This window comes from Salvelinus fontinalis, chromosome 25, assembly GCF_029448725.1.
Source record: "Salvelinus fontinalis isolate EN_2023a chromosome 25, ASM2944872v1, whole genome shotgun sequence".
NCBI lineage: Eukaryota > Metazoa > Chordata > Actinopteri > Salmoniformes > Salmonidae > Salvelinus > Salvelinus fontinalis.
In genome coordinates this window covers 33,658,794-33,683,209 of record NC_074689.1, presented here as the reverse complement: position 1 = coordinate 33,683,209, position 24,416 = coordinate 33,658,794, and the positions used below count along the sequence as shown (strand labels likewise).

At 46.6% G+C, this 24,416-nt stretch overlaps 1 protein-coding gene and 1 pseudogene across 2 annotated transcripts; both read right to left on the bottom strand.

Moving 5' to 3' along the window:
- Positions 1–1,948: 1,948 nt before the first annotated feature.
- On the bottom strand, positions 1,949–7,976 carry chrnd (cholinergic receptor, nicotinic, delta (muscle)). 2 transcript variants are annotated; one of them, XM_055882051.1, is made up of 12 exons: positions 7,851–7,976; positions 7,022–7,167; positions 5,222–5,266; positions 4,986–5,095; positions 4,719–4,874; positions 4,414–4,523; positions 4,090–4,290; positions 3,872–3,983; positions 3,588–3,702; positions 3,209–3,419; positions 2,971–3,089; positions 1,949–2,707 (listed from the first exon to the last, which is right to left on the bottom strand). In XM_055882051.1, exons 1-12 carry the CDS (start codon positions 7,906–7,908, stop codon positions 2,525–2,527), a joined length of 1,566 nt encoding a protein of 521 aa, XP_055738026.1. In that variant the 5' UTR covers positions 7,909–7,976; the 3' UTR covers positions 1,949–2,524. The 2 variants fall into 2 exon arrangements, with proteins under 2 accessions (XP_055738026.1, XP_055738027.1); XM_055882052.1 differs by lacking the exon at positions 5,222–5,266.
- An 8,249-nt stretch (positions 7,977–16,225) lies between these two features.
- LOC129823347 (protein CIP2A-like) lies at positions 16,226–19,740 on the bottom strand (annotated as a pseudogene).
- Positions 19,741–24,416: the final 4,676 nt, after the last annotated feature.

Genomic DNA, 24,416 nt, shown 5'->3' with positions numbered 1-24,416 from the left:
TTTTCAGTCTCTCGGTCCCAGCTTTGATGCACCTGTACTGACCTCGCCTTCTGGATGATAGCGGGGTGAACAGGCAGTGGCTCGGGTGGTTGTTGTCCTTGATGATCTTTTTGGCCTTCCTGTGACATCGGGTGCTGTAGTTGTCTTGGAGGGCAGGTAGTTTGCCCACGATGATGCGTTGTGCAGACCTCACTACCCTCTGGAGAGCCTTGCGGTTGTGGGCGGAGCAGTTGCCGTACCAGGTGGTGATGCAGCCCAACAGGATGCTTTCGATTGTGCATCTGTAAAAGTTTGTGAGTGTTTTTGGTGACAAGTCAAATTTCTTCAGCCTCCTGAGGTTGAAGAGGCGCATTCTTCACCACGCTGTCTGTGTGGGTGGACCATTTCAGTTTGTCTGTGATGTGTACGCCGAGGAACTTAAAACTTTCCACCTTTTCTACTACTGTCCCGTCGATGTGGATAGGGGGGATGCTCCCTCTGCTGTTTCCTGAAGTCCACGATCATCTCCTTTGATTTGTTGAGGTTGTGAGGTTGTTTTCCTGACACCACACTCCGAGTGCCCTCACCTCCTCCCTGTAGGCTGTCTCGTTGTTGCTGATAATCAAGCCTACCACTGTAGTGTCGTCTGCAAACTTGATGATTGAGTTATAGGCGTGCATGGCCACGTAGTCATGGGTGAACAGGGAGTACAGGAGAGGGCTGAGAACGCACCCTTGTGTGGCCCCAGTGTTAAAGATCAGCGGGGTGGAGATGTTGTTTCCTACCCTCACCACCTGGGGGCGGCCCGTCAGAAAGTCCAGGACCCAGTTGCACAGGACGGGCTCGAGACCCAGGGTCTCGAGCTTAATGAGTTTGGAGGGTACTATGGTGTTAAATGCTGAGCTGTAGTCGATGAACAGCATTCTTACATAGGAAGAAAAAAGGGTTGGCTTAAGTAAACCCATTTTTATTGAAGACCCTGAGGACCCAAACCTTTTTACTTGAGGGGTTGGTATTGGTTTAATCACTGTGAAACCAAGAGGTGACAGATGAGAGGAAGTTATGGTGAGAGGAAATATGAGTTTTCTAACAATGTTAATTTACTGTAGTTGGCTAGTTGTGATTCAAATGATTTGCGCTACTATTATTCCTCTTAATTATTTTGGATATAATGTCAACATATGACATGGCCTAGTGGACTTCACACTATGATCTGGTAATGAAATAACATGACTAGTACATTTTGGTTTCCATGTTACACCTGCAATTTTAAACAATTTCAAGGTCTTGAAGTAGTTTACTTAAACTTGAATTTGGAGCTCAGAAATTCAAGTACTGCAATAGGCCTACCTTGAAAATCAGACTTTTCCTCAATTTGGTACTTGAAAAGTCCTTGTAATTATTTTAGCCAATGTATAAGTTCTCCTGTTTCCTGTTTTTGTGACAGATGTGCCCACACTTGTAGGTATTTTGAAAAATGTCTGTGTTATCACAATCACACCATGATGTGATTTGGACTATAAGTCCACTCTGAATACCTCTTCTCCGCCGGTGGTATTTTGGAGCAGCCTCTGGAATAAGTTCAATTGCTCTGGTGGTATAAACAAAGGATCCAATTCGGGAAAGTCGTATTCCTTGTCGTAATGCTGGTAAGTTACTGCCGCTCTGATATCCTAAAATTATTTCTGTCTGTATGTAAAAAAAATATTGGCTAATAATGTAAGAAATAACACACAAAAAACGAAATACCGCAAAGTTGCTTAGGAGCTAGAAGCAGAGCTGCCATATCTGTCGGCGCCATCTTTGAGACCTGTCTTTCACCTGTCTTTTTACAACCTCTCCTTCACATGATAAATACCACACTGAACACAGATACAATAGGCAAATTGCTTTTTAAACACACAACAGTGTAAATATTTATTAAAAACGCACACGTATCTATGCTATATGCATCCAAGCCGAACTGAAATCTTATCAAAAACATGTTGGGTCTTTTTAATAGATAAAAAAAAAAAAATGAAACAGTCAAACTGATGTCATTAGGAAATTTTCACAAAAAATCTTTCCAGTTTTTTTATGTTGTTATAGAATTTTCTCCCCGGGCCCTACATGTCTTTGCTGCGAAAGAAGCAGAGATGAAAGAGAAAACAAACTTTACCGATGTCAAGTAGATTGAAACATTCATTCTATGGATTTATTACATTTTGGTAAAGGGTTTACTTAGTCTTCTAGGTCAACTAGTAATGACAATAGAGAAGCTACATATAGGCCTATCTAATTACAAGCAAGTTGACTAACAAATAACCTACCAAAATGTTGGAAATGACAAGCAGAAACATAGGCCTATATAAAAAGGCCTGTCCAAAAATAGTTCTGCCATCTGACTGTAGGCCCACAATGCATTTTCTATATTTGTGGGTTAGGGTCGGGGGCAGGCCTCAGATTTTATATTTGGGCGGTTGCGGATGTGTTAGTGAAGGTGAAGGTGAACAAACAGCAGAACCGTGCTTCACGTTGTGCGAAAGTGTGTAAGCGTTGGTGTGTATCAGACAAAGCGTTTGTTCTCCTCCAGGTAGTTGTAGGGGTCTCCCTCGAAGGGCAGGGGCGGAGGGTGGTTGTAGATACCCATGAGGAAGATGACGACGGTGCCTGCTGTCATGACTGGGGTGACCAGAAACAGACACAGACGGTCCACCGTACGAGCTATACCACTCCAGTTATCCTTCTCCTACGGGGCGAGCAGAGAGAAGGCGAGAGGAGGGGGGGTCAGCAAGCAGTGCATTCATGTATGTCATGATCACCTTTGTTGAGCCGTAATGACACACTAACACACTAGTGACTGAAGCCTTTGTTACAGACCCAAGTCCCACTGGGGAGTTTAACATGAATAGGATAATGTATTGTATTTTATCTAATGTTCTGTGCCTCCCTCCTCCTTTCCCCCTGCCCCTCCCCCTCTTTCTCTCCATCTCCCCCTTCCTCCTCTCTTACCTCATTGTAGTCATTCTTGTCATGCATGTGTTTGACAATGTAGTTGGCTCCATCCACACCAGGCTTCATCTCAGAGTACAGCTGCTCTGTCACCTCTCCATCTGACTGGGGCTTCACAGCTACACGCACACAAAGTAAGGAATCATATACCTTCCTGTACATATCATTCACTATAGAAGATTGTGCATGTTCATGTGTCTGTTCTCTGTGCCTATATATGTGTGTCTGCTCTGTGTACCTGCCGCAGGTGTAGCCCGTGTGGCCAGCCCATGTCTCTCAGACTGTTTCTCAAACATCAGCTCGCTGCGTGACTTCACACTGTAGTACTCCTCCGCCTTAGCAATGTAACCAACGGAGCTAGATCGCCTTGGCAACGCCCCCTCCCAGCTAGACTCTGACTCTGCAGGGCGGGACATCCGCAGCAGGCGGGGCAACCTCTCCAGGAAGAACTAGTGGAGGAGAGGACACAGACACACACAGACAAAAACACAGAGAGACACACAGAGACACACACACAGACACACAAAACCATGTCACATTTTAGTTTAAATTGCAGTTGCAGGCCTTCATGGAGTAACGATTAGGCCTGCTCTACTCCTTGTGTAGTCTGTGTGTACCTCTCTAGTCCACTCTGTCATGATGTGTGTACTGGGGCTCCTGAAGTGCAGGTTGAGGACCACCACACAGTGCAACACCACCACCGTAACCAGAACCATGATGAACATCAGATACCTACACGCATGCACGCACACACAGACAAAAGACACACACACAAACACCATGATCATCATGGGGATTCTTCTCAAAATCAAACAACTGGTACCTGACAGTCTGCAACACAAACACACAAACAGTGTGTCTATGAAACACAAACACATACAAAAGGGTGTGTGTGTCCTACTTGACAATAAGTGGTATAGCCATGGAGGTCTCCGGCAGTCTCTGTGAGATCAGCAGCAGGAACACAGACTGAGCCAGCAGCACCGAGATAGACAGAGTCATCTTCTCCCCACCTAGACACACACACACAGTAATCACTGTGGACGTAGTGTGGTAGTTAGGTAGTAAGGTCAGGGTTCATGGTAGAGGTAAGGGATAAGAGGTTAAGGGTATACTTACTGTCAGCTGGTAGGTAGTAGACCAGTGTAGCCATGAAGGAGATGAGGACAGAGGGGATTATGATGTTGATGATATAGAACAGAGGTTTGCGTTTGATGATGAGATAGAAGGTGATGTCCTGGTGCTTGTTGCTCTCTATAGGGATATTCTTATAGGTGTTCCTACGGGCCGGTTTATGAATGATCTCCCACTCTCCATTCTCTATAGGGGGAGGGAGGGATGAGAGTGAGCGAGTAGTGAAGGAGAGGTTTATATACTGGCATTTCTATGGGCTTGTTTATAGATGATTCAGCAGTGTGTGTGTGTGTGTGTGTGTGTGTGTACCTGTGAACCCTGCAGGGTCTATGATGATCCACTCCACCTTGTAGGACTTGTCATTTTCCAGCTCCTCTTTCAGCTGCATGGTGATCTCCTTAGCATTGTAGGTCAGGGAGCTGCATCATGGGAAACAGAGTTTTACGTGTGTGTGTGTGTGTGTGTGTGTGTGTGTGTGTGTGTGTGTGTGTGTGTGTGTGTGTGTGTGTGTGTGTGTGTGTGTGTGTGTGTGTGTGTGTGTGTGTGTGTGTGTGTGTGTGTGCCTGCGTTTGTGTGTATGTGTGTGGGGGGGGGGGGATCAGACCCTTCCTTACGTGAACTTGAGAGTGCAGTTCTGCCAGTCGAAGGGGAAGTAGTTGACGTTGATGGCACAGGAGGATCTGAAGATGGCCGGCGGCAGCCAGTACACATAGCCATCCGGATAGATCAACACGTTACAGTAGTACGCCACCTGGAACTGGGCATCGTTACTGACACACACCCACAGCAATATATTACAGTAGGAAACCGTCTGGAACTGGGCATTGTAAGACAGGGGAGAAAAGGATAACAGACCCAGAGAAGATGAGGGTGTATGTTACTTGTTCTCTAGGACGATCTCCGGCAGCCACACCATGCTGGGCGGGAGGCGCAGAACATCGATATCATCAAACTCAGTGGTGTTCCAAGACAGCCTGGTATCATACCAGCCCTGGACACACACAGTGAATAATGTGAGCGTGTATGTGAATAGGAAACTGTTATAGATGTATTATATTTATAAAGATACACAGTGATAAGACCAACTGGTTGAATTAAAGCAGAAGAATATACCTACATGTTCCATCCACACATTGGTCAGCAGAGTCTCAGTTACCTCTTTCTAAGGAGCGAGAGCAAGAGAGAGAGAGAGAGAGAGACCAGGCAGGGTCTGTTTTTCTACATTCTCCAGGTTGTTCAGGCTGACTGGATCATGGTCCTCTTAGTGACATACAGTACCAGTCATAAGTTTGGACACACACACAGGGTTTTTCTTTATTTTCACTATTTTCTACATTGTAGAATAATAGTGAAGACATCAAAGCTATGAAATAACACATATGGAATCATGTAGTAACCAAGAAAGTGTTAAACAAATCTAAATATATTTATTTGTGAGATTCCTAAAAGTAGCCACCCTTTGCCTTGATGACAGTTTTGGCATTCTCTCAACCAGCTTCATGAGGTAGTCACCTGGAATGCATTTCAAATAACTTGCTAAAAGTTAATTTGTGAAATTTATTTCCTTCTCAATGCGTTCGAGCCAATCAATTGTGTTGTGACAGGGTAGGGGTAGTATACAGAAGATAGCCCTAATAGGTAAAAGACCAAGTCCATATTATGGCAAGAACAGCTCAAATAGGCAAAGAGAAACGACAGTCCATCATGACTTTAAGACATAAAGGTTAGTCAATCCAGAAAATGTCAAGAACTTTGAATGTTTCTTCAAGTGCAGTCGCAAAAACCATCAAGCGCTATGTTGAAACTGGCTCTCATGAACACCTCCACAGGAAAGGAAGACCCAGAGTTACCTCTGCTGCAGAGGATAAGTTCATTAGAGTTACCAGCCTCAGAAATTGCAGCCAAAATAAAACAGACATCTCAACATCAACTGTCCAGAGGAGACTGTGTGAATCAGGCCTTCATGGTCAAATTTATGCAAAGAAACCACTGCTAAAGGACACCAAAAAGAAGAAGAGACTTGATTGCTCCAAGAAACACGAGCAATGGACATTAGACCAGTGGAAATCTCTCCTTTGGTCTGATGAGTCCAAATTTGAGATTTTTGGTTCCAACCGCCGTGTCTTTGTGAGACGCAAAGTAGGTGAACGGATGATCTTCGCACTTGTGGTTCGCACCGTGAAGCATGGAGGAGGTGGTGTGATGGTGCTTCGCTGGTGACACTGTCTGTGGTTTATTTAGAATTCAAGGCATACTGAACTAGCATGGCTACCACAGCATTCTGCAGCGATACGCCATCCCATCTGGATTGGGCTTAGTGGGACTATCATTTGTTTTTCAACGGGACAATGACCCAACACACCTCCAGGCCGTGTAATGGCTATTTGACCAAGAAGGAGAGTGATGGAGTGCTGCATCAGATGACCTGGCCTCCACAATCCCCCAAGCTCAACCCAATTGAGATGGTTTGGGATGAGTTGGACCACCGAGTGAAGGAAAAGTAACCAACAAGTGCTCAGCATAAGTGGGAACTCCTTCAAGACTGTTGGAAAAGCATTCTGGGTGTAGCTGGTTGAGAGAATGCCAAGAGTGTGCCAAAGCTGTCATCAAGTCAAAGGGTGGCTATTAGAAAATATATTTTGATTTGTTTAAGACTGTTTTGGTTACTACATGATTCCATATGTGTTATTTCATAGTTGTAATGTCTTCACTATTATTCTACAATGTAGAAAATAGTAAAAAATAAAGAAAAAAACCTTGAATGAGTAGGTGTGTCCAAACTTTTGACTGGTACTGTACATCCATGAGGATCAGACTGTGCTATTAATAACACACACACACACACAGGGGGGGGGGGCAGAGGACCCAGAAACGGATACCAGTCACAAACACATCGACACACACAGAGTGGTCATACCAGAGAGATGAGGTTAGAGAGTGTGAGGGCGATGTACACAACGACAGCGTCGCCCTGTTTTTCTACGGGCCGGAGGTCCTTGTTGTAAGCCTTCTCCTTGAACAGGTGTTGAATCAACCGCTCTTCCTCATTCCTGGCCAAACACTCTGACACACACACACAGGAGTCAATGCACAGATACATTCATTATAGGCATCGAACAGCAATATTAAATAGCCCACATAGTAGCCTCAATCCAATGGAGAGTAGCCCTTTCCTGCAGTCAAATGACCTAGTGGCCTCATGGGTTGAATGTTATTCATACTTTTCATAATTAATAAACATAAATAAATCAAATAAACAATGAAAATAAAGTGTTTCGATGTTAGTTTTGTTATATTTCAGTCTTATGTGACATACAGTATATAAAGTGTAATATTGGGATGCAAACTCAAAATGTAATACATTTCAACTAGAAATCTGACATGGTACAGGCGTCTTCTTTTTTTAAGCCCATAACCTTGTGTTAGAGGTGTATACTTTTGTTTCATGGTAGATTTGTTTAAGACTGCCAAGAAACACTGACTCTGATTTAGCCCACTGCAGTAAAAGGTTTTAAGAAGTCTTGGACATTGAACCAGTGTGTGTAGTAAATCACAGGCCTAATAATGGTCATAACTCACTTTTAGGCTACAATTAGGCATCGGCTACAAAAAATATAGTCTACTTTCAATAGAACATGTTGAAGGATAAACGTTATTTTGGGAATAAATAGTCCTAATTGAACAAAAACAATATATCCAAAATGCTCACAAGAAAAAAATAAAACTTTACACTTCAACGGACTTACCGGTTACAAGGACCGCGAACAGAACCAGGGCTCCTGGTCCCAATAAACGGCGGGTCATGGCTGTTCGGCACCGGACAGACTCTGGAAATTAAAAAAAGTTATCCATTCTCTCCTTGTGCTCCTGACGTGACCCCCGGAGCCGTGAGTGGCGGGAACAGGTGGAGACACAGGCCGGGGTAGGCACGCAATCCCCCACTTCCGCCACAGAGATACAGGATAGGGGGTAGGGTGTGTGAGAGACAGAAAGTATGTAAGGGGACACAGGACACTTATGAGCTTTGCTTCACTAATGTGTGGCCTTCCAGGCAATGAATTTACAGAAATGGTTCCTGCATTACAGATACATTCATTGAGGACTGCAGAATATAAAGAGCAATAACAGGCCAACTGAGTCACTATACAGTACTGTAGGTTTTGGATGGGTAAGTTGGATGTGTATAAAACTCCTTCATTTTAATGTACCTCCCTGTGAGCTTTGTCTACTACAGACTCTGCTAAGAGGTTTTGACTTGTATAACAGGTCAGGTTCTGGTTGCTGGTTCAAACAGCACACACTGGTTGAATCAATGTTATTTCCACGTAATTCCAATGAAATTACATTGAACCAAAGTGGAATAGACATAGAATTTATGTCCGTGCCCAGTGGGAGGACTTGACATGAACTTCTTTAGACGCTTGTCCCTCTGACATGCAGGACAGATTTTTACTTGGCCGAAAGCTGAAGTCACTTGTCCCAACAAGAAAAAAAGGTATGTAACACCATTGGCTAAAAGGGTGACTGAAAATGAGTGAAGTACATAGGAGGGACCTGAAAAATCTGTGCTTGCCCATAGACGATGTTAAAAATTAAATAAATAGAAAGACAGCTACATATTTGGGGAGGGATGTGTCACGATCGTCTTCTTGAGAGAGAGGACCAAGGCGCAGCGCGTGAAAAATACATCTTCTTTAATGAAGGAAAAAACAAACACTTACAAAATGAACAAAACAAACGATCGTGAAGCTAAACAGAACTAAGTGCACACATGCAACATAGAACATAGACAACACCCCACAAAAGCCTACTGCCTATGGCTGCCTTAAATATGGCTCCCAATCAGAGACAATGAATGACAGCTGTCTCTGATTGAGAACCAATCTAGGCAGCCATAGACATAACTAGACAACATTACTCTACTCTGCCCCATACACATACAACACCCCTAGACACTACAAACACATACATTCCCCATGTCACACCCTGACCTAACTAAAAAACATAAAGAAAACAAAGAATACTAAGGCCAGGGCGTGACAGGATGAGAGGAATCATGACATTGAACAAAGATTCAGGGAGTGGTTGAAATTTACATAATTGTTACCCAGAGGAAAATGTATGTTTTTTAAATTTCAGTCAGGGGAGGGTTTAGTATTTTTTATTTAGTCCACAGGAGGGTCATGTAATTTGTAATCGATTAACAATCCTAACGCAATGGTAAATCTAGCTCTGGCAGTAGTGCTAGGGGTGTGTCAGAAATATGTTGAGCTATGTTCACAACCAATAATGATCAGTGCAGTGCTGGTGTAACCGGTGCTGCACTGCGGTAGCTCTGCTTGTCAATAAGATAAAGAGAGAAAAATTCGAATCAAATTCTAAACAACACAACTTGTTTTAAATAGGCTATGCCTAAATACACTTACAGGCACCATAATTGCTCCCTGTGGGCAATCATGGATGATTTTAAACACATCTAAACTTTTCACAGTAGCTGGACAGATCCAAGTCTAGTCTAGTTTAGGGTGTGTGTATTGTTTAAGGGGTTTTTAGTATGTATGGGGTTGTGTTCAGTGTAGGTGTTTAGGAAAGTCTATGGTTGCCTGGTTTGGTTCTCAATCAGAGACAGCTGTTTATTGTTGTCTCTGATTGGGAGCCATATTTAAGGCAGCCAAAGGCTTTAGGTGTTTGTGGGTAATTGTCTATGTTGAACGTTTGTAGCTTGTGTATGCACTTACGTTTGTAGCTTCACGGTCGTTTGTTGTTTTGTTTTGTTTTGTAAAAGTGTTCGTTTCGTGTTTCGTCATCTTTAATAAAAGAAGATGTCTTCATATCCCGCTGTGCCATGGTCCGCTTATTATGACGATCGTGACAGAATTACCCACCAACAAAGGACCAAGCGGTGGAATAAAAAGCAAGAGCAGCGATCGCAGGATTTTTGGACATGGGAGGAAATCCTAGACGGGAGAGGACCCTGGGCACAGCCAGGGGAATATCACCGCCCCAAGGCAGAGATGGAGGCAGCACGGCGACACGGTAGAAAGCCCGAGAGACAGCCCCAAAAAATTATTGGGGAGGGGGGGCACTTGGAGCAGTCGGCAAAGTTGAGGGGTGAGTCTGAGATTGTCGAGGAGTTATTGGACAGATTGGAGGAGAGTGAACGAAGGGGAGATTATGAGACATTTGAGGAGTTGTTGACGAAATTGGAGGAGAGTGAAGAGAGAGAGCTGTTGATTTGGCAGAGTATGCATGGCATTTTCCCTGAGGAGCGTGTTAGCTGTCCGATGCCACCTGTGTCATATCCTCGTACTCAGCCTGAAACTTGTGTTAAAGTTCCGGAAGATTTGATGCCGGCTATGCACACCAGGTCTCCAGTACACCTTCACAACCCGGTGTGTCCTGTTCCTGCTTCTTGCACTCATCCTGAGATGCGTGTCCCCAGCCCCGTACCACCAGTTCTGGCACCACGCACTAGGTCTAATGTGCGTCTCCAGAGCCCTCTCCGCACTGTTCCTGCTCCCCGCACTAGCCTTGAGGTGCGTGTCTCCAGCCCATTACCACCAGTGCCTACATCACGCACCAAGCCTCCTGTGCGCCTCCAGAGTCCTGTGTGTCCTGTTGCTGCTCCCCGCACTAGCCCTGAGATGCGTGTCCCCAGCCCGGTACCACCAGTGCCGGCACCACGCACTAGGCCTAATGTGCGTCTCCAGGGTCCAGTGCCCTGTTCCTGCTCCCCGCACTAGCCTTGAGGTGCGTGTCTCCAGTCCGGTACCACCAGTTCCGGCACCACGCACCAAGCCTCATGTGCGTCTCCAGAGCCCTGTACGCACTGATCCTTCTCCCCGCACTCGCCCTGAGGTGCGTGCCCTCAGCCCGGTACCACCAGTCCCGGTACCACGCACCAGTCCTATAGTGCGCCTCGAGAACTCAGTGTGCCTTGTTCCTGCTCCCCGCACTAGCCTTGAGGTGCGTGTCTCCAGTCCGGTACCACCAGTTCCGGCACCACGCACCAGGCCTACTGTGCGCCTCAGCAGGTCAGAGTCGGCCGTCTGCCCAACGCCGCCTGCACTGCTCGTCTGCCCAGCGCCGTCTGAGCTGCCTGCCTGCCCAACGCCATCTGAGCCATCCGTCTGCCCAACGCCGTCTGAGCCATCCGTCTGCCCAACGTCGTCTGAGCCATCCGTCTGCCCAACGCCGTCTGAGCCGTCCGTCTGCCCAACGCCGTCTGAGCCGTCCGTCTGCCCAACGCCGTCTGAGCCGTCCGTCTGCCCAACGCCGTCTGAGCCGTCCGTCTGCCCAACGCCGTCTGAGCCGTCCGTCTGCCCCGGGCCGTCAGAACCGCCAGTCAGCCAGGATCTGCCAGAGCCGCCAGGATCTGCCAGAGCCGCCAGGATCTGCCAGAGCCGCCAGTCAGCCAGGATCTGCCAGAGCCGCCAGCCAGCCATGACCAGCCAGAGCCGTCAGCCAGCCATGACCAGCCAGAGCCGTCAGCCAGCCATGACCAGCCAGAGCCGTCAGCCAGCCATGACCAGCCAGAGCCGTCAGCCAGCCATGACCAGCCAGAGCCGTCAGCCAGCCATGACCAGCCAGAGCCGTCAGCCAGCCATGACCAGCCAGAGCCGTCAGCCAGCCATGACCAGCCAGAGCCGTCAGCCAGCCATGACCAGCCAGAGCCGTCAGCCAGCCATGACCAGCCAGAGCCGTCAGCCAGCCATGACCAGCCAGAGCCGTCAGCCAGCCATGACCCGCCAGAGCCGTCTGTCAGCCAGGATCCGCCAGAGCCATCTGTCAGTCCGGAGCCGCCCCTCAGTCCAGAGCTGCCCCTCAGTCCGGAGCTGCCCCTCAGTCCGGAGCTGCCCCTCAGTCCGGAGCTGCCCCTCAGTCCGGAGCTGCCCCTCAGTCCGGAGCTGCCCCTCAGTCCGGAGCTGCCCCTCCGTCCAGTGGCGCCCTCTGGGATGGTATTCAGTCCGGGACTCGCCGTTCCAAAGGCGCCACCAAAGCGGTTAGTGACTATGGTGGAGGGGGGTCCACGTCTCGCACCCGAGCCGCCACCATAGGAAGGCCCACCCGGACCCTCCCCTTCTGTGTCAGGTTTTGCGGCCGGAGTCCACACCTTTGGGGGGGGGGGGGTACTGTCACACCCTGGCCTCTGTTATATTGATTTTCTTTATTAGTTTAGTTAGGTCAGGGTGTGACATGGGGGATGTTTGTGTGTTTTGTCTAGTTTAGGGTGTGTGTATTGTTTAAGGGGTTTTTAGTATGGGGTTGTGTTCAGTGTAGGTGTTTAGGAAAGTCTATGGTTGCCTGATTTTGTTCTCAGAGACAGCTGTTTATTGTTGTCTCTGATTGGGAGCCATATTTAAGGCAGCCATAGGCTTTAGGTGTTTGTGGGTAATTGTCTATGTTGAACGTTTGTAGCTTGTGTATGCACTTACGTTTGTAGCTTCACGGTCGTTTGTTGTTTTGTTTTGTAAAAGTGTTCGTTTCGTCATCTTTAATAAAAGAAGATGTCTTCATATCCCGCTGCGCCATGGTCCGCTTATTATGACGATCGTGACAGACGTATTGCTGTTGAACTAGACTTCATTATAGTAGGACTAGTGTAAGGGAAGCCTATGGAGGGATTTGGGTTTTAAAAATGTGAAAGGAAAAACAAGCAATTGTTACAGGGAAAATAACTTCTAAATAAGAGGTTTACCGGTATTCACCGAGGTTCTCATCTGACGTCATCTATTTTTTTGATGGGCATATGTAGACTACAGGAGTACACCACATCAGTCACTGGTTTCATCAAAAAGTGCATTGACGACGTCGTCCCCACAGTGACACTACGTACCCCAAACAGAAGCCATGGATTACAGGCAACATCCGCACTGAGCTAAAGGGTAGAGCTGCCACTTTCAATGAGCGGGACTCTAACCCGGAAGCTTAAAAGAAATCCAGCTATGCCTGCCGACGAACCATCAAGCTTGGCATCCAACCGCAAGGCGCTACAGAGGGTAGTGCGGACGGACCACTACATCACTGGGATCGAGCTCCTTGCCTTCTAGGTGTATACCAGGTGGTGTCAGAGGAAGACCCTCAAAATTGTCAGACTCCAGCCACCCAAGTCCATCCTGCTAAATAGTTAGTTAAATAGTTAGCAAAATAGCTACCAGGACAATCTGCATTGATCCTTTTTGAACAAACCTTGACTCGTCACATACGCTGCTGCTACTGTTTACTTTCTGTCACTTTATTCCTAGTTTTATGTACATATCTACCTCAATTACCTCGTACCCCTGCACATCGACTCGACTCTTACTGTTCACAGTGTGAAAACGGCACACTTCTGCATTGTTGTGCTGCTTGTTGCCACTTGGCTACCTACCACACTTTTCGTTTTTTTACTTTAAATAACCGTTTAAATCAAAACTCTGCATTTAACACATCTTCCAAAATCTTAGTTTTTTCCTCGCTCCACTTTTTCACCCCGGACGCTTTAGTACATGGACACCTTTAGTACATGGACACCGACAACCGAGCCAGGCTACCAAGAGCTCAACATACAACGCTCTCTATAGAACTACTAAAGGAAATAGCTTATTTCCAGTGTGTGAGTGTGACTCCAGTTGTTGGATAGTACATGCTGTAACTGTATGTTGTGTATTCCCCACGACTACAGACACTGGGGATACACCCGACACAGCTCTGAGGCTACACCAAACGCTAACACGCAGCCAGGCAGGTGCGTAGCAAGGAACAGCCGGCGACCTGCCACTGACAACCGACCCAGCCATCACCCGCCTCCCTGCGCTTCTCTCTCGCTCTTCACATTCAACGAGACAGACAACACAGTTGTGCCAGGCGCGGCCATGGAGGGTGCATCTAAGTCCCCGGCGGCGTGGCAAATGTTTGTTCCCTTGGACTGTCAGCTTTCAGCAGTGAAAACTGCTTTGAATCTGATGGGGACTCGCGGACTATTAAGTGTATAATCTGCGACATGTTCCCCCGATTCATGAAATCCATAAATTGCTAGATGACAGATGACATTCATATTCGGACAATTTCTGAAACTCACTTAGATAATACCTTTGATGATACAGTGGTAGCAATACATGGTTATAAGATCTACAGTAAAGACAGAAATGCCCAAGGTGGAGATGTGGCTGTTTATATTCAGAACCACATTCCTGTAAAGCTTGGAGAGTATCTCATGTTAAATACTGTTGAAGTAATATGACTACAGGTTAATCTGCCTCACCTAAAGCCCATTCTGGTGGGAAGCTGCTATAGACCACCAAGTGCTAACAGTCAGTATCTGGATAACGTGTGAAATGCTTGATAATGTATGTGATATCAACAGAGAGGTACATTTTCTGAGTGATTTAAATATTGACTGGCTTTCATCAGGCTGCCCACTCAAGAGAAAGCGTCAAACTGTAACTAATGCCTGCAAGCTGGTCCAGGTTATCAATCAACCTACCAGGGTAGTTACAAACAGCACAGAAATTAAATCATCAATTGATCACATCTTTACTAATGCTGCAGACATTTGTTTGAAAGCAATATCCAAATCCATCAGATGTAGTGATCACAATATAGTAGCCATATCTAGGAAAACCAAAGTTCTGAAGGATGGGCCTAATTTAGTGTATAAGAGGTCATACAAGAAGCTTTGCAGCGATTCCCATTGTTGATGTGAAGAATGTGTTGTTCTGTGGTGTGTAATGAGGAGCAACCAGACGCTGCACTTACCACATTTATGGAATTGCTTATCCCAGTTACTAATAAGCATGCACACATTGAGAAAATTATTGTAGAAACTTAAATCCCTGTGGATTGATGAGGAATTTAAAAATGGTGTGGTTGAGAGGGATGACGCGAAAGAAATGGCAAATAGGTCTGGCTGTACAACCGATTGGCAAGCGTACTGCAAACTCAGAAATCATGTGACTAAACTGAATAAAAAGAAGAAGAAACTACACTATGAAACAAAGATAAATGACAAAGAATGATAGTAAAAAGCTTTGGAGCACCTTAAATGAAATTATGGGCAAAAAGGCAAACTCCGCTCCATCATTCATTGAATCAGATTGCTCATTTATCACAAAACCCACTGATATTACCAACTACTTTAATAATTTTTGGTAAGATTAGCTAAATTTAGGCATGACATGCCAGCAACAAACGCTGACACTACACATCCAAGTATATCTGACCAAATTATGAAAGACAAGCATTGTAATATTGAATTCCGTAAAGTAAGTGTGGAAGAGGTGAAAAATTGTTGTCTATCAACAATGACAAGCCACCGGAGTCTGACAACTTGGATGGAAAATTGCTGAGGATAATAGTGGACGATATTGTCACTCACATTTGCCATATCTTGCATTTAAGTCTACTAGAAAGTATGTGCCCTCAGGCCTGGAGGGAAGCAAAAGTTATTCCCCTCTTTACTGGCTCAAATAGCCAACCAATCAGCATGTTACCAACCCTTTGTAAACTTTTGGAAAGAATTGTGTTTTACCAGATACAATGCTATTTTACAGTAAACAAGTTGACAACAGACTTTCAGCACGCGTATAGGGAAGGACATTCAACAAGCACAGCACTTACACAAATGACTGATTGGCTGACAGAAATTGATGATAAAAAGATTGTGGGGGCCATTTTGTTAGACTTCAGTGCAGCTTTTGACATTATCGATCATAGTCTTGAGTTAAGCCAGCGTGTCTATGTATGCGGATGACTCAACACTATACAAGTCAGCTACCACAGCGACTGAAATGACTGCAACACTTAACAAAGAGCTGCAGTTAGTTTCAGAATGGGTGGCAAGCAATAAGTTAGTAGGTACACATGGATTTTGTGTTGTAGATATGTGGTAGTAGAGTAGGGGCCTTGGCAGCAGCTAATGGGGATCCATAATAAATTCAAATAGCCAAGTTATCATTACTCATTGTGTATTTATTATTACTTTTATCATTGCATGTTATTACTTTTTTTATATTTTCTTTCTCTCAGAATTGTTGGGAAGGGCCCGTAAGTAAGCATTTCACTGTTAGTCTACACCTGTTGTTAACAAAGCATGTGACAAATAACATTTGATTTAATTGTGCTTGTTTATGTTTGTGTTCAGTCAGAAGTCTGGGAGAGGCGTGGCCTCAAACAGTAGACGAAGCCCAGTCTGAACATGTTCTTAGTGATTGAACGTGAGAGCCAGAGAGAGGAATGTGACCATCCTCTGTGTCACGTTCCTGACCTATTTATGTTAGTTGTTATGTGTGTTAGTTGGTCAGGACGTGAGGTTGGGTGGGCATTCTATGTTTTCTGTTTCTGTGTTGGTTTTGGGTTGCCTGGTATGGCTCTTAATTAGAGGCAGGTGTTTGGCGTTCCTCTAATTAAGAGTCATATTTAGGTAGGTGTTGTCACAGTGTTCGTTGTGGGTGATTGTCTTCCGTGTTTGTGTATGTCGTTGCACCACACGGGACTGTTTTCGGTTTGTTTTGTTCATCGTTGTTTTTGTGTAGCCTGTTTTCTCTATTCGTGCGTTCTTCTTGTTTCATGTAAGTTCGTCGTCTAGGTCTGTCTACACCGTTTGTTGTTTTGTTAGTTTATTCAAGTTCGTGTTTTTTCGTTAATAAATATGTGTTCAAACTCCACTGCGCCTTGGTTCGATCAATACTCCTCCTTTTCGACCGAAGAGAAGGAGGACCATCGTTACACTCTGGTCCTATAGGGAGAGAGATTTAACATGTCAATCATTCAGCTCAGCTCCAAAGGTGTGTGTGTACCTGTAGTATTCTGTAGAAGCTGGTCTCCATGTCTTTCACCTTCTGTCTCAGTTTACTCATCAACTCCAGAGTCTTCAACACCGCCTCACCACACACTTGACTGAAATACACATACACATAATTTTGAGACCATCTCTTTGGTATGAGAATGCTTGATGCCTGTGTTGATGCAGTTGCTGTATGTGTGTTATCTTAATATGTGTCTGTTAAGCGGTCACTGACCTGAGGCTGCAGTCGTGGCTGGTGAGGGGGTCATTGTTATGGCAACAGGAGAGCAGTATTTGAACCTGAGAGAGACAGACCTGGGAGCTCACCTGACGAGACACCATGCTACACACTGTCCTCATTACACAGCAGTGGAAGAATTAAGGCTGATCTCTCTCACACACACACACACACACACACACTTTTAGTTCTGTACGTCCACGCTGGGTTGCCGTACCTCCAGTAGTTCAGTCAGCAGCTGCAGCGCCTGTAGACAGCATGACTCCTCCCCGTCAGCTGGAGAGCTGTAGCCATTGGATGAGAGCTAAGCCAGGCTCTGTTTTCTGGCCTGCGTCTAGGCCCGCCCCCTGTCTGCAGCTTGCAGCTCGCAGCCGTGGGGCGACGGGACGGAACACGACCTCACACAGCAGAGACCTTAGGCCTGACCAACCACACAGAGCCAGGAGCAGCTCCAACACCTTGGCAGCCGAGTCCGGGTCTTTGACATGTAGCAGACCCAACACCTGGGACACGCACACTGAGAAGTGTTCATACCTACAAAAAGGAGGGAGAGACATACACAACATCACTTTTATTGTTTTATAAGTGTGTGAATGTGTGTGTTTGTGTGTGTACCTGGTCAGGTAGTCAGCTATCTGCGGTTCCTCAGTAGGTCAACAGAGTAGTTCCTGGTTAGGGTTCCGTCGCCGTTGACGATGACGTTGAAGATCAGCTGGAACGTCAGGTGGATGTTCTTAGCATGGAACAGCTGACACAGACACACACACAAACCAGAGAGATAGTAGTCACAACCAGAACCAAAGATAGAGAAAACATTGGTGTGTATGTGTGTGTTGCCTACTCCCCCACCTCCTCATTGAGAGTGAGGCTGGTCAGTATGGAAAGCGAACACCACCACCGTCAAAACTGTTGTCGGCCAGGAAGGTAATCAGGGTACAGTAGAACGGCTTGACATTACTCCGTAGGACCCACCCACCCACAGGTTAATCAACGTACAGTAGAACTCCTTCACATTACAACAACCTGTTACATCAAAGAGTAGCGAGAAAAAGAGAAGGAAGAAGAGAGGATGAGTACTACAAAAAAGAGAGAGAAAGGGTGGACAGACAGTGGTAGAGAAGATGAAGGATGTTCCTCACCAGAGCTTTGATGTGAGTCTGTACCGACGGGTTGTAGTGACACAGGTTAGCCTTCAGACCCAGGCACAGCATGGTGATGTCATCATTGTGCAACTGGCTGGAAGGGGGGGACATAGGAGACTAAATTAATACTTACATGTACACATTCATCTCTGCTATACTATAAAATATCCCAATGCCCCAGGGCAGTGATTGGGGACACTGTCCTGTATAGGGTGCCGTCTTTCGGATGGGACGTTAAACGGGTGTCCTGACTCTCTGAGGTCATTAAAGATCCCATGGCACTTATCGTAAGAGTAGGGGTGTTAACCCCGGTGTCCTGGCTAAATTCCCAATCTGGCCCTCAAACCATCATGGTCACCTAATAATCCCCAGTTTACAATTGGCTCATTCATCCCCCTCCTCTCCCCTGTAACTATTCCCCAGGTCGTTGCTGCAAATGAGAACGTGTTCTCAGTCAACTTACCTGGTAAAATAACGGTAAAATAAAAAAATAAAAAAAATACTGTAGAGTGGAAAAAGAGAGGAGGAGGAGGAGGGAAAAGAGGAGAGGAGTCGAGAGGTATCTTACATGTTGGTCATGAGAAAGTCTGCGTTCATAGATTTAGTTGGCACAGTGGATTATCCGGGTGTTGTACGTGAGCCTCTGTAGCACCTGTACACACACACACACACACACACACACACACACACACACAGAGAGAGAAAGAGAGTTACTACAGCATTAGCTGAACAGATCAGATCTTACAGCCATGTTCCTCACCAGAGCTTTAGCTTTGTGTAGCTCCATCGTTCTCCAGGACCAGGGTTCATGACCACTGGTTTAGTCTCTTCATGTCATTTCAGTGACTGTTGTCTTACCTGTATTACCAACAGCTCCCTGGGGGTGCCGCTGTGGTAGTGGATGATGGAGGCCAGAATGCTGGTCAGGTTATAACTGCTCTGGAGAACCTCTCTGCTTTCATCAACACAGGCTGGGAGAGAGAACACACACACTGTGACGTCCCTGAATTTTTCTGAACCGTCTCAGTGCTTCTCCTTTAATTCCCCATTAAATTCCCCATTAAATAGCCAGCATCAGCTGCGCAAAGGAAAAGTTGTGATTGAGACATGAATGAGGATGTGTACTACCTTCAGTTCATGAAGCTTCGCTATTCCGTATATACATGGCAGAGCTCTCTAAATAAACATTCCTGACAATTGTAGCTGGGCCTCCGCCTGATTCATTTCAACCAGTTTCTTACAAATTCTGTGTTTCAGGCTGAGTAATTAATTCAACTGGGTATTATGAACAACTGAGAACAAAATTCTCGTAACAATTAGTCCTTCGAAGCCGGATCTCAATATCTGCCTGTCGTCCCAGGGAACTGCTGAAACCTGTGCATGGGCGGATCTAAGATCCGTAAGAGAAAGACCTGACCTCTGAGTTGAGGATTAATTTCAGGCCAGTGGCGAACTGGTACACGACAGAGGTGGTGACGAGATCCAACATACATTGCTTTTCCCAGTCTTCAAGAGAAGGTCAGTAATCTTTATTTACGAATTTTGGGGAATTGACATTCAGACTGCATTTAGATAAATATTTATTATGATTCTTGTATGGTTTGGATATTGATCTTTGGAATTCTGTCGGCATTCTTACCTGGTGACCTATCTTTAGAATTTTGTGTAGAGAAAAGTTTTAAAGGGAATGAAGTATCTATACAATTGGAAGATAGGAATCGGGTGTAGAGCCACCTAGGAGAGAAGAAGTCCTCAGCGACTTAGGTCCGAAACGACTTAGGGTATCTGCATGACAACGACCCGAAACACACAGCCAGGGCAACTAAGGAGTGGCTCTGTAAGAAGCATCTCAAGGTCCTGGAGTGGCCTAGCCAGTCTCCAGACCTGAACCCAATAGAAAATCTTTGGAGGGAGCTGAAAGTCCGTATTGCCCAGCAACAGCCCCGAAACCTGAAGGATCTGGAGAAGGTCGGTATGGAGGAGTGGGCCAAAATCCCTGCTGCAGTGTGTGCAAACCTGGTCAAGAACTACAGGAAACGTATGATCTCTGTAATTGCAAACAAACGTTTCGGTACCAAATATTGAGTTCTGCTTTTCTGATGTATCAAATACTTATGTCATGCAATAAAATGCTAATTAATTCCTCAAAAATCATACAATGTGATTTTCTGGATTTTTGTTTTAGATTCCGTCTCTCACAGTTGAAGTGCACCTATGATAAACATTACAGACCTCTACATGCTTTGTAAGTAGGAAAACCTGCAAAATTGTATCAAATACTTGTTCTCCCCACTGTATATTAATCAGACGAGAGTCGCAAAAACGAGAATTCGCTCACGTGTGAGACATAATAACTTATCAAAGTCAAAATAGTAACTATTCATAAATTCAAAGTAGGAGATAGAGAAAAAAAAGTCAAGAGAGGAAAGGAAGAGAGAGAGAGTAAGGAGAATCATCGTTGGAGAAACGCTTGGACCTTAAAATTAGGGCAAGTTTCTGGGAATTGTCTCGGTAGAACGTGACTGATTTTCCGACTAATTAGACAATTATAAATAGGATTATTCGCGAGGAGTTTTCGTCATTTCAATAGTGTTGGTGGTGCAGCGTTAGAACTCTTGCCTATAACGCGGGAGACTCGGGATCGCATCTCAGACTATGCACCAATAGACTAAAATTCATTCGGATTGTAATTCAACTATTGATATTTTTTGCCTGGAAAGATACGGTCACTAGTGTTTGGATAGGATATAAATTGAATGTTTTAATAGCTTGTTCAGGTTAAATTGACAGACTCATCCATTTAAAATAATAGCGAGTCGATTTAGATGGAATAAGTTGTCTTGCCTAAATGGTCCTCTGGAATAACGTATTGGGAATGGAATCGTATTTAAATGACGGAATCATAAAAGAGACAGTTGCCTAAATCCAATGAATTCTAAATTATAACAGAGAGATAATTACGATAGAGTCCATTGAAATGTTTTTATCCTTATGGATTGACTGACATACGTTATAAACTTAGCGAAGTACATGGTACTTTTACATTTTGGAGTAGAGAGAGTTGGAACGTTTGGTTTTACTCTTACAATAGAATTAAAGCAGAACTCAGTTTGAGTAGGGGGTATATTTTTGCCTAGAGGCAGGAATAAGAGAGTTGGTTGCAGTGTTGCCGACTAATTTTCAGGGTAAGTGCTGGAGGCAGGTTGAGTTGTTGCTAGATGACGTTGTGATATCATTGCGTGATAACGTAAAACTGTCATTACGTAGATGTCACGATCGTGTTGACATGAATGAGAGGACCAAGGCGCAACATGATTTGAATACATCTTCTTTTAATAACAACGACGAAGATGAACACGACACACTTATACAACACTAACGAAAACAACAAACGATCGTGAAAACTTCAAACGTAAGTGCACACACAAACTACTTACGTCGAACTATACATATACACAAACAATGACCCACAAACAGCTAAAGCCTATGGCAGCCTTAAATATGGCTCCCAATTAGAGACAACCGAAATCAGCTGTCTATAATTGAGAACCCATTACGGCCACCATAGACTTTCCTAGAACTACACCCAACATAGACACAGCTAGACACATACACTCAACACAAAACCATAAACTACAACAAACACCCCCTCTACCATATAATACCCCAAAATACACACATACCCCATGTCACACCCTGACCTAACTAAAATCATAAATAAAACAAATAATACTAAGGCCAGGGCGTGACATAACCCCGCCCTTAAGGTGCGAACTCCGGACGCACCAGCACATAGTCTAGGGGAGGGTCTGGGTGGGCTTCCTTCCACGGCGGCGGCTCCGGCACCGGTCGTGGTCCCCACCCCACCATAGTCATAAGGGGCAGCACCGGGATAAGGGGCAGCACCGGGATAAGGGGAAGCACCGGGATAAGGGGCAGCACCGGGATAAGGGGCAGCACCAGGATAATGGGCAGATCCTGGCTGGACGGCTCATGGCTGGCTGACAGATCTGGCTGCTCATGGCTAGCTGACGGATCCGGCTTCTCATGGCTGGCAGACGGATCTGGACGCTCATGGCTGGCAGACGGATTTGGACGCTCATGGCTGGCTGACGGCTCTGGCAGATCCTGTCTGGTTGGTGGCTCTGGCAGATCCTGTCTGGTTGGCGGCTCTGGCAGATCCTGTCTGGTTGGCGGCTCTGGCAGATCCTGTCTGGTTGGCGGCTCTGGCAGATCCTGTCTGGTTGGCGGCTCTGGCAGATCCTGTCTGGTTGGCGGCTCTGGCAGATCCTGTCTGGTTGGCGGCTCTGGCAGATCCTGACTGACGAATGGCTCTAGCGGCTCCTGACTGACTAATGGCTCTGACGGCTCGGGACAGACGGGCGGCTCTAATGGCTCTGGACAGACGGATGGCTCAGACGGCGCTGGGGAGACGGATGGCTCAGACGGCGCTGGGGAGACGGATGGCTCAGACGGCGCTGGGGAGACGGATGGCTCAGACGGCGCTGGGGAGACGGATGGCTCAGACGGCGCTGGGGAGACGGATGGCTCAGACGGCGCTGGGGAGACGGATGGCTCAGACGGCGCTGGGGAGACGGATGGCTCAGACGGCGCTGGGGAGACGGATGGCTCAGACGGCGCTGGGGAGACGGATGGCTCAGACGGCGCTGGGGAGACGGATGGCTCTGGCCGGATGAGGCGCACTGTAGGCCTGGTGCGTGGTGCCGGAACTGGAGGCACCGGGCTAAAGGCACGCACTTTCAGGCTAGTGCGGGGAGAAGGAACAGGGCATACTGGACCCTGGGGACGCACATTAGGCCTAGTGCGTGGGGCCGGAACTGGTGGTACCGGACTGGGGACACGCATCTCAGGGCTAGTGCGGGGAGCAACAACAGGATGCACAGGACTCTGGAGACGCACAGGAGGCTTAGTGCGTGGTGCCGGAATTGGTGGTACCGGGCTGGAGACACGCACCATAGGACGAGTGCGTGGAGGAGGAACAGGGCTCTGGAGACACACTGGAAGCATGTTACGTGGTGTAGGCACTGGTGGAACTGAACTGGGGCGGGAAGGTGGCGCCGGAAATACCGGACCGTGCAGGCGTACTGGTTCCCTTGAACACCGAGCCTGCCCAACCTTACCTGGTTGAATGCTCCCCGTCGCCCGACCAGTGCGGGAAGGTGGAATAACCCGCACCGGGCTATGTAGGCGAACCGGGAACACCATGCGTAAGGCTGGTGCCATGTATACCGGCCCGAGGAGACGCACTGGAGACCAGACGCGTTGAGCCGGTATCATGGCACCTGGCTCAATGTCCAATCTAGCCCTACCAGTGCAGGAAGGTGGAATAACCCGCACTGGGCTATGAACACGTACAGGAGACACCGTGCGCTCTACTGCGTAACACGGTGTCCGCCCGTACTCCCGCTCTCCACGGTTAGCCTGGGAAGTGGGCGCAGGTCTCCTACCTGCCCTCGGCCCACTACCTCTTAGCCCCCCCCCCAGGACATTTTTTGGGCTGACTCACAGGCTTCCTACCGCGTCGTCGTGCTGCCTCCATTCGCCGGTATCCCTCCTCACACTGCGCCAGAGAATCCCAGGCTGGCTCCGGCACTCGCCCTGGGTCGATCGCCCACCTGTTGATCTCCTCCCACGTAGTGTAGTCCAGATTACGCTCCCATTTCCATTCATCTTTGCGCTGCTCCTGTTGCCGCTGGTCATGTTGCTTGATCCGGTATTGGTGGGTCATTCTGTCACGATCGTGTTGACATGAACGAGAGGACCAAGGCGCAACATGATTTGAATACATCTTCTTTTAATAACAACGACGAAGATGAACACGACACACTTATACAACACTAACGAAAACAACAAACGATCGTGAAAACTTCAAACGTAAGTGCACACACAAACTACTTACGTCGAACTATACATATACACAAACAATGACCCACAAACAGCTAAAGCCTATGGCAGCCTTAAATATGGCTCCCAATTAGAGACAACCGAAATCAGCTGTCTCTAATTGAGAACCCATTCCGGCCACCATAGACTTTCCTAGAACTACACCCAACATAGACACAGCTAGACACATACACTCAACACAAAACCATAAACTACAACAAACACCCCCTCTACCATATAATACCCCAAAATACACACATACCCC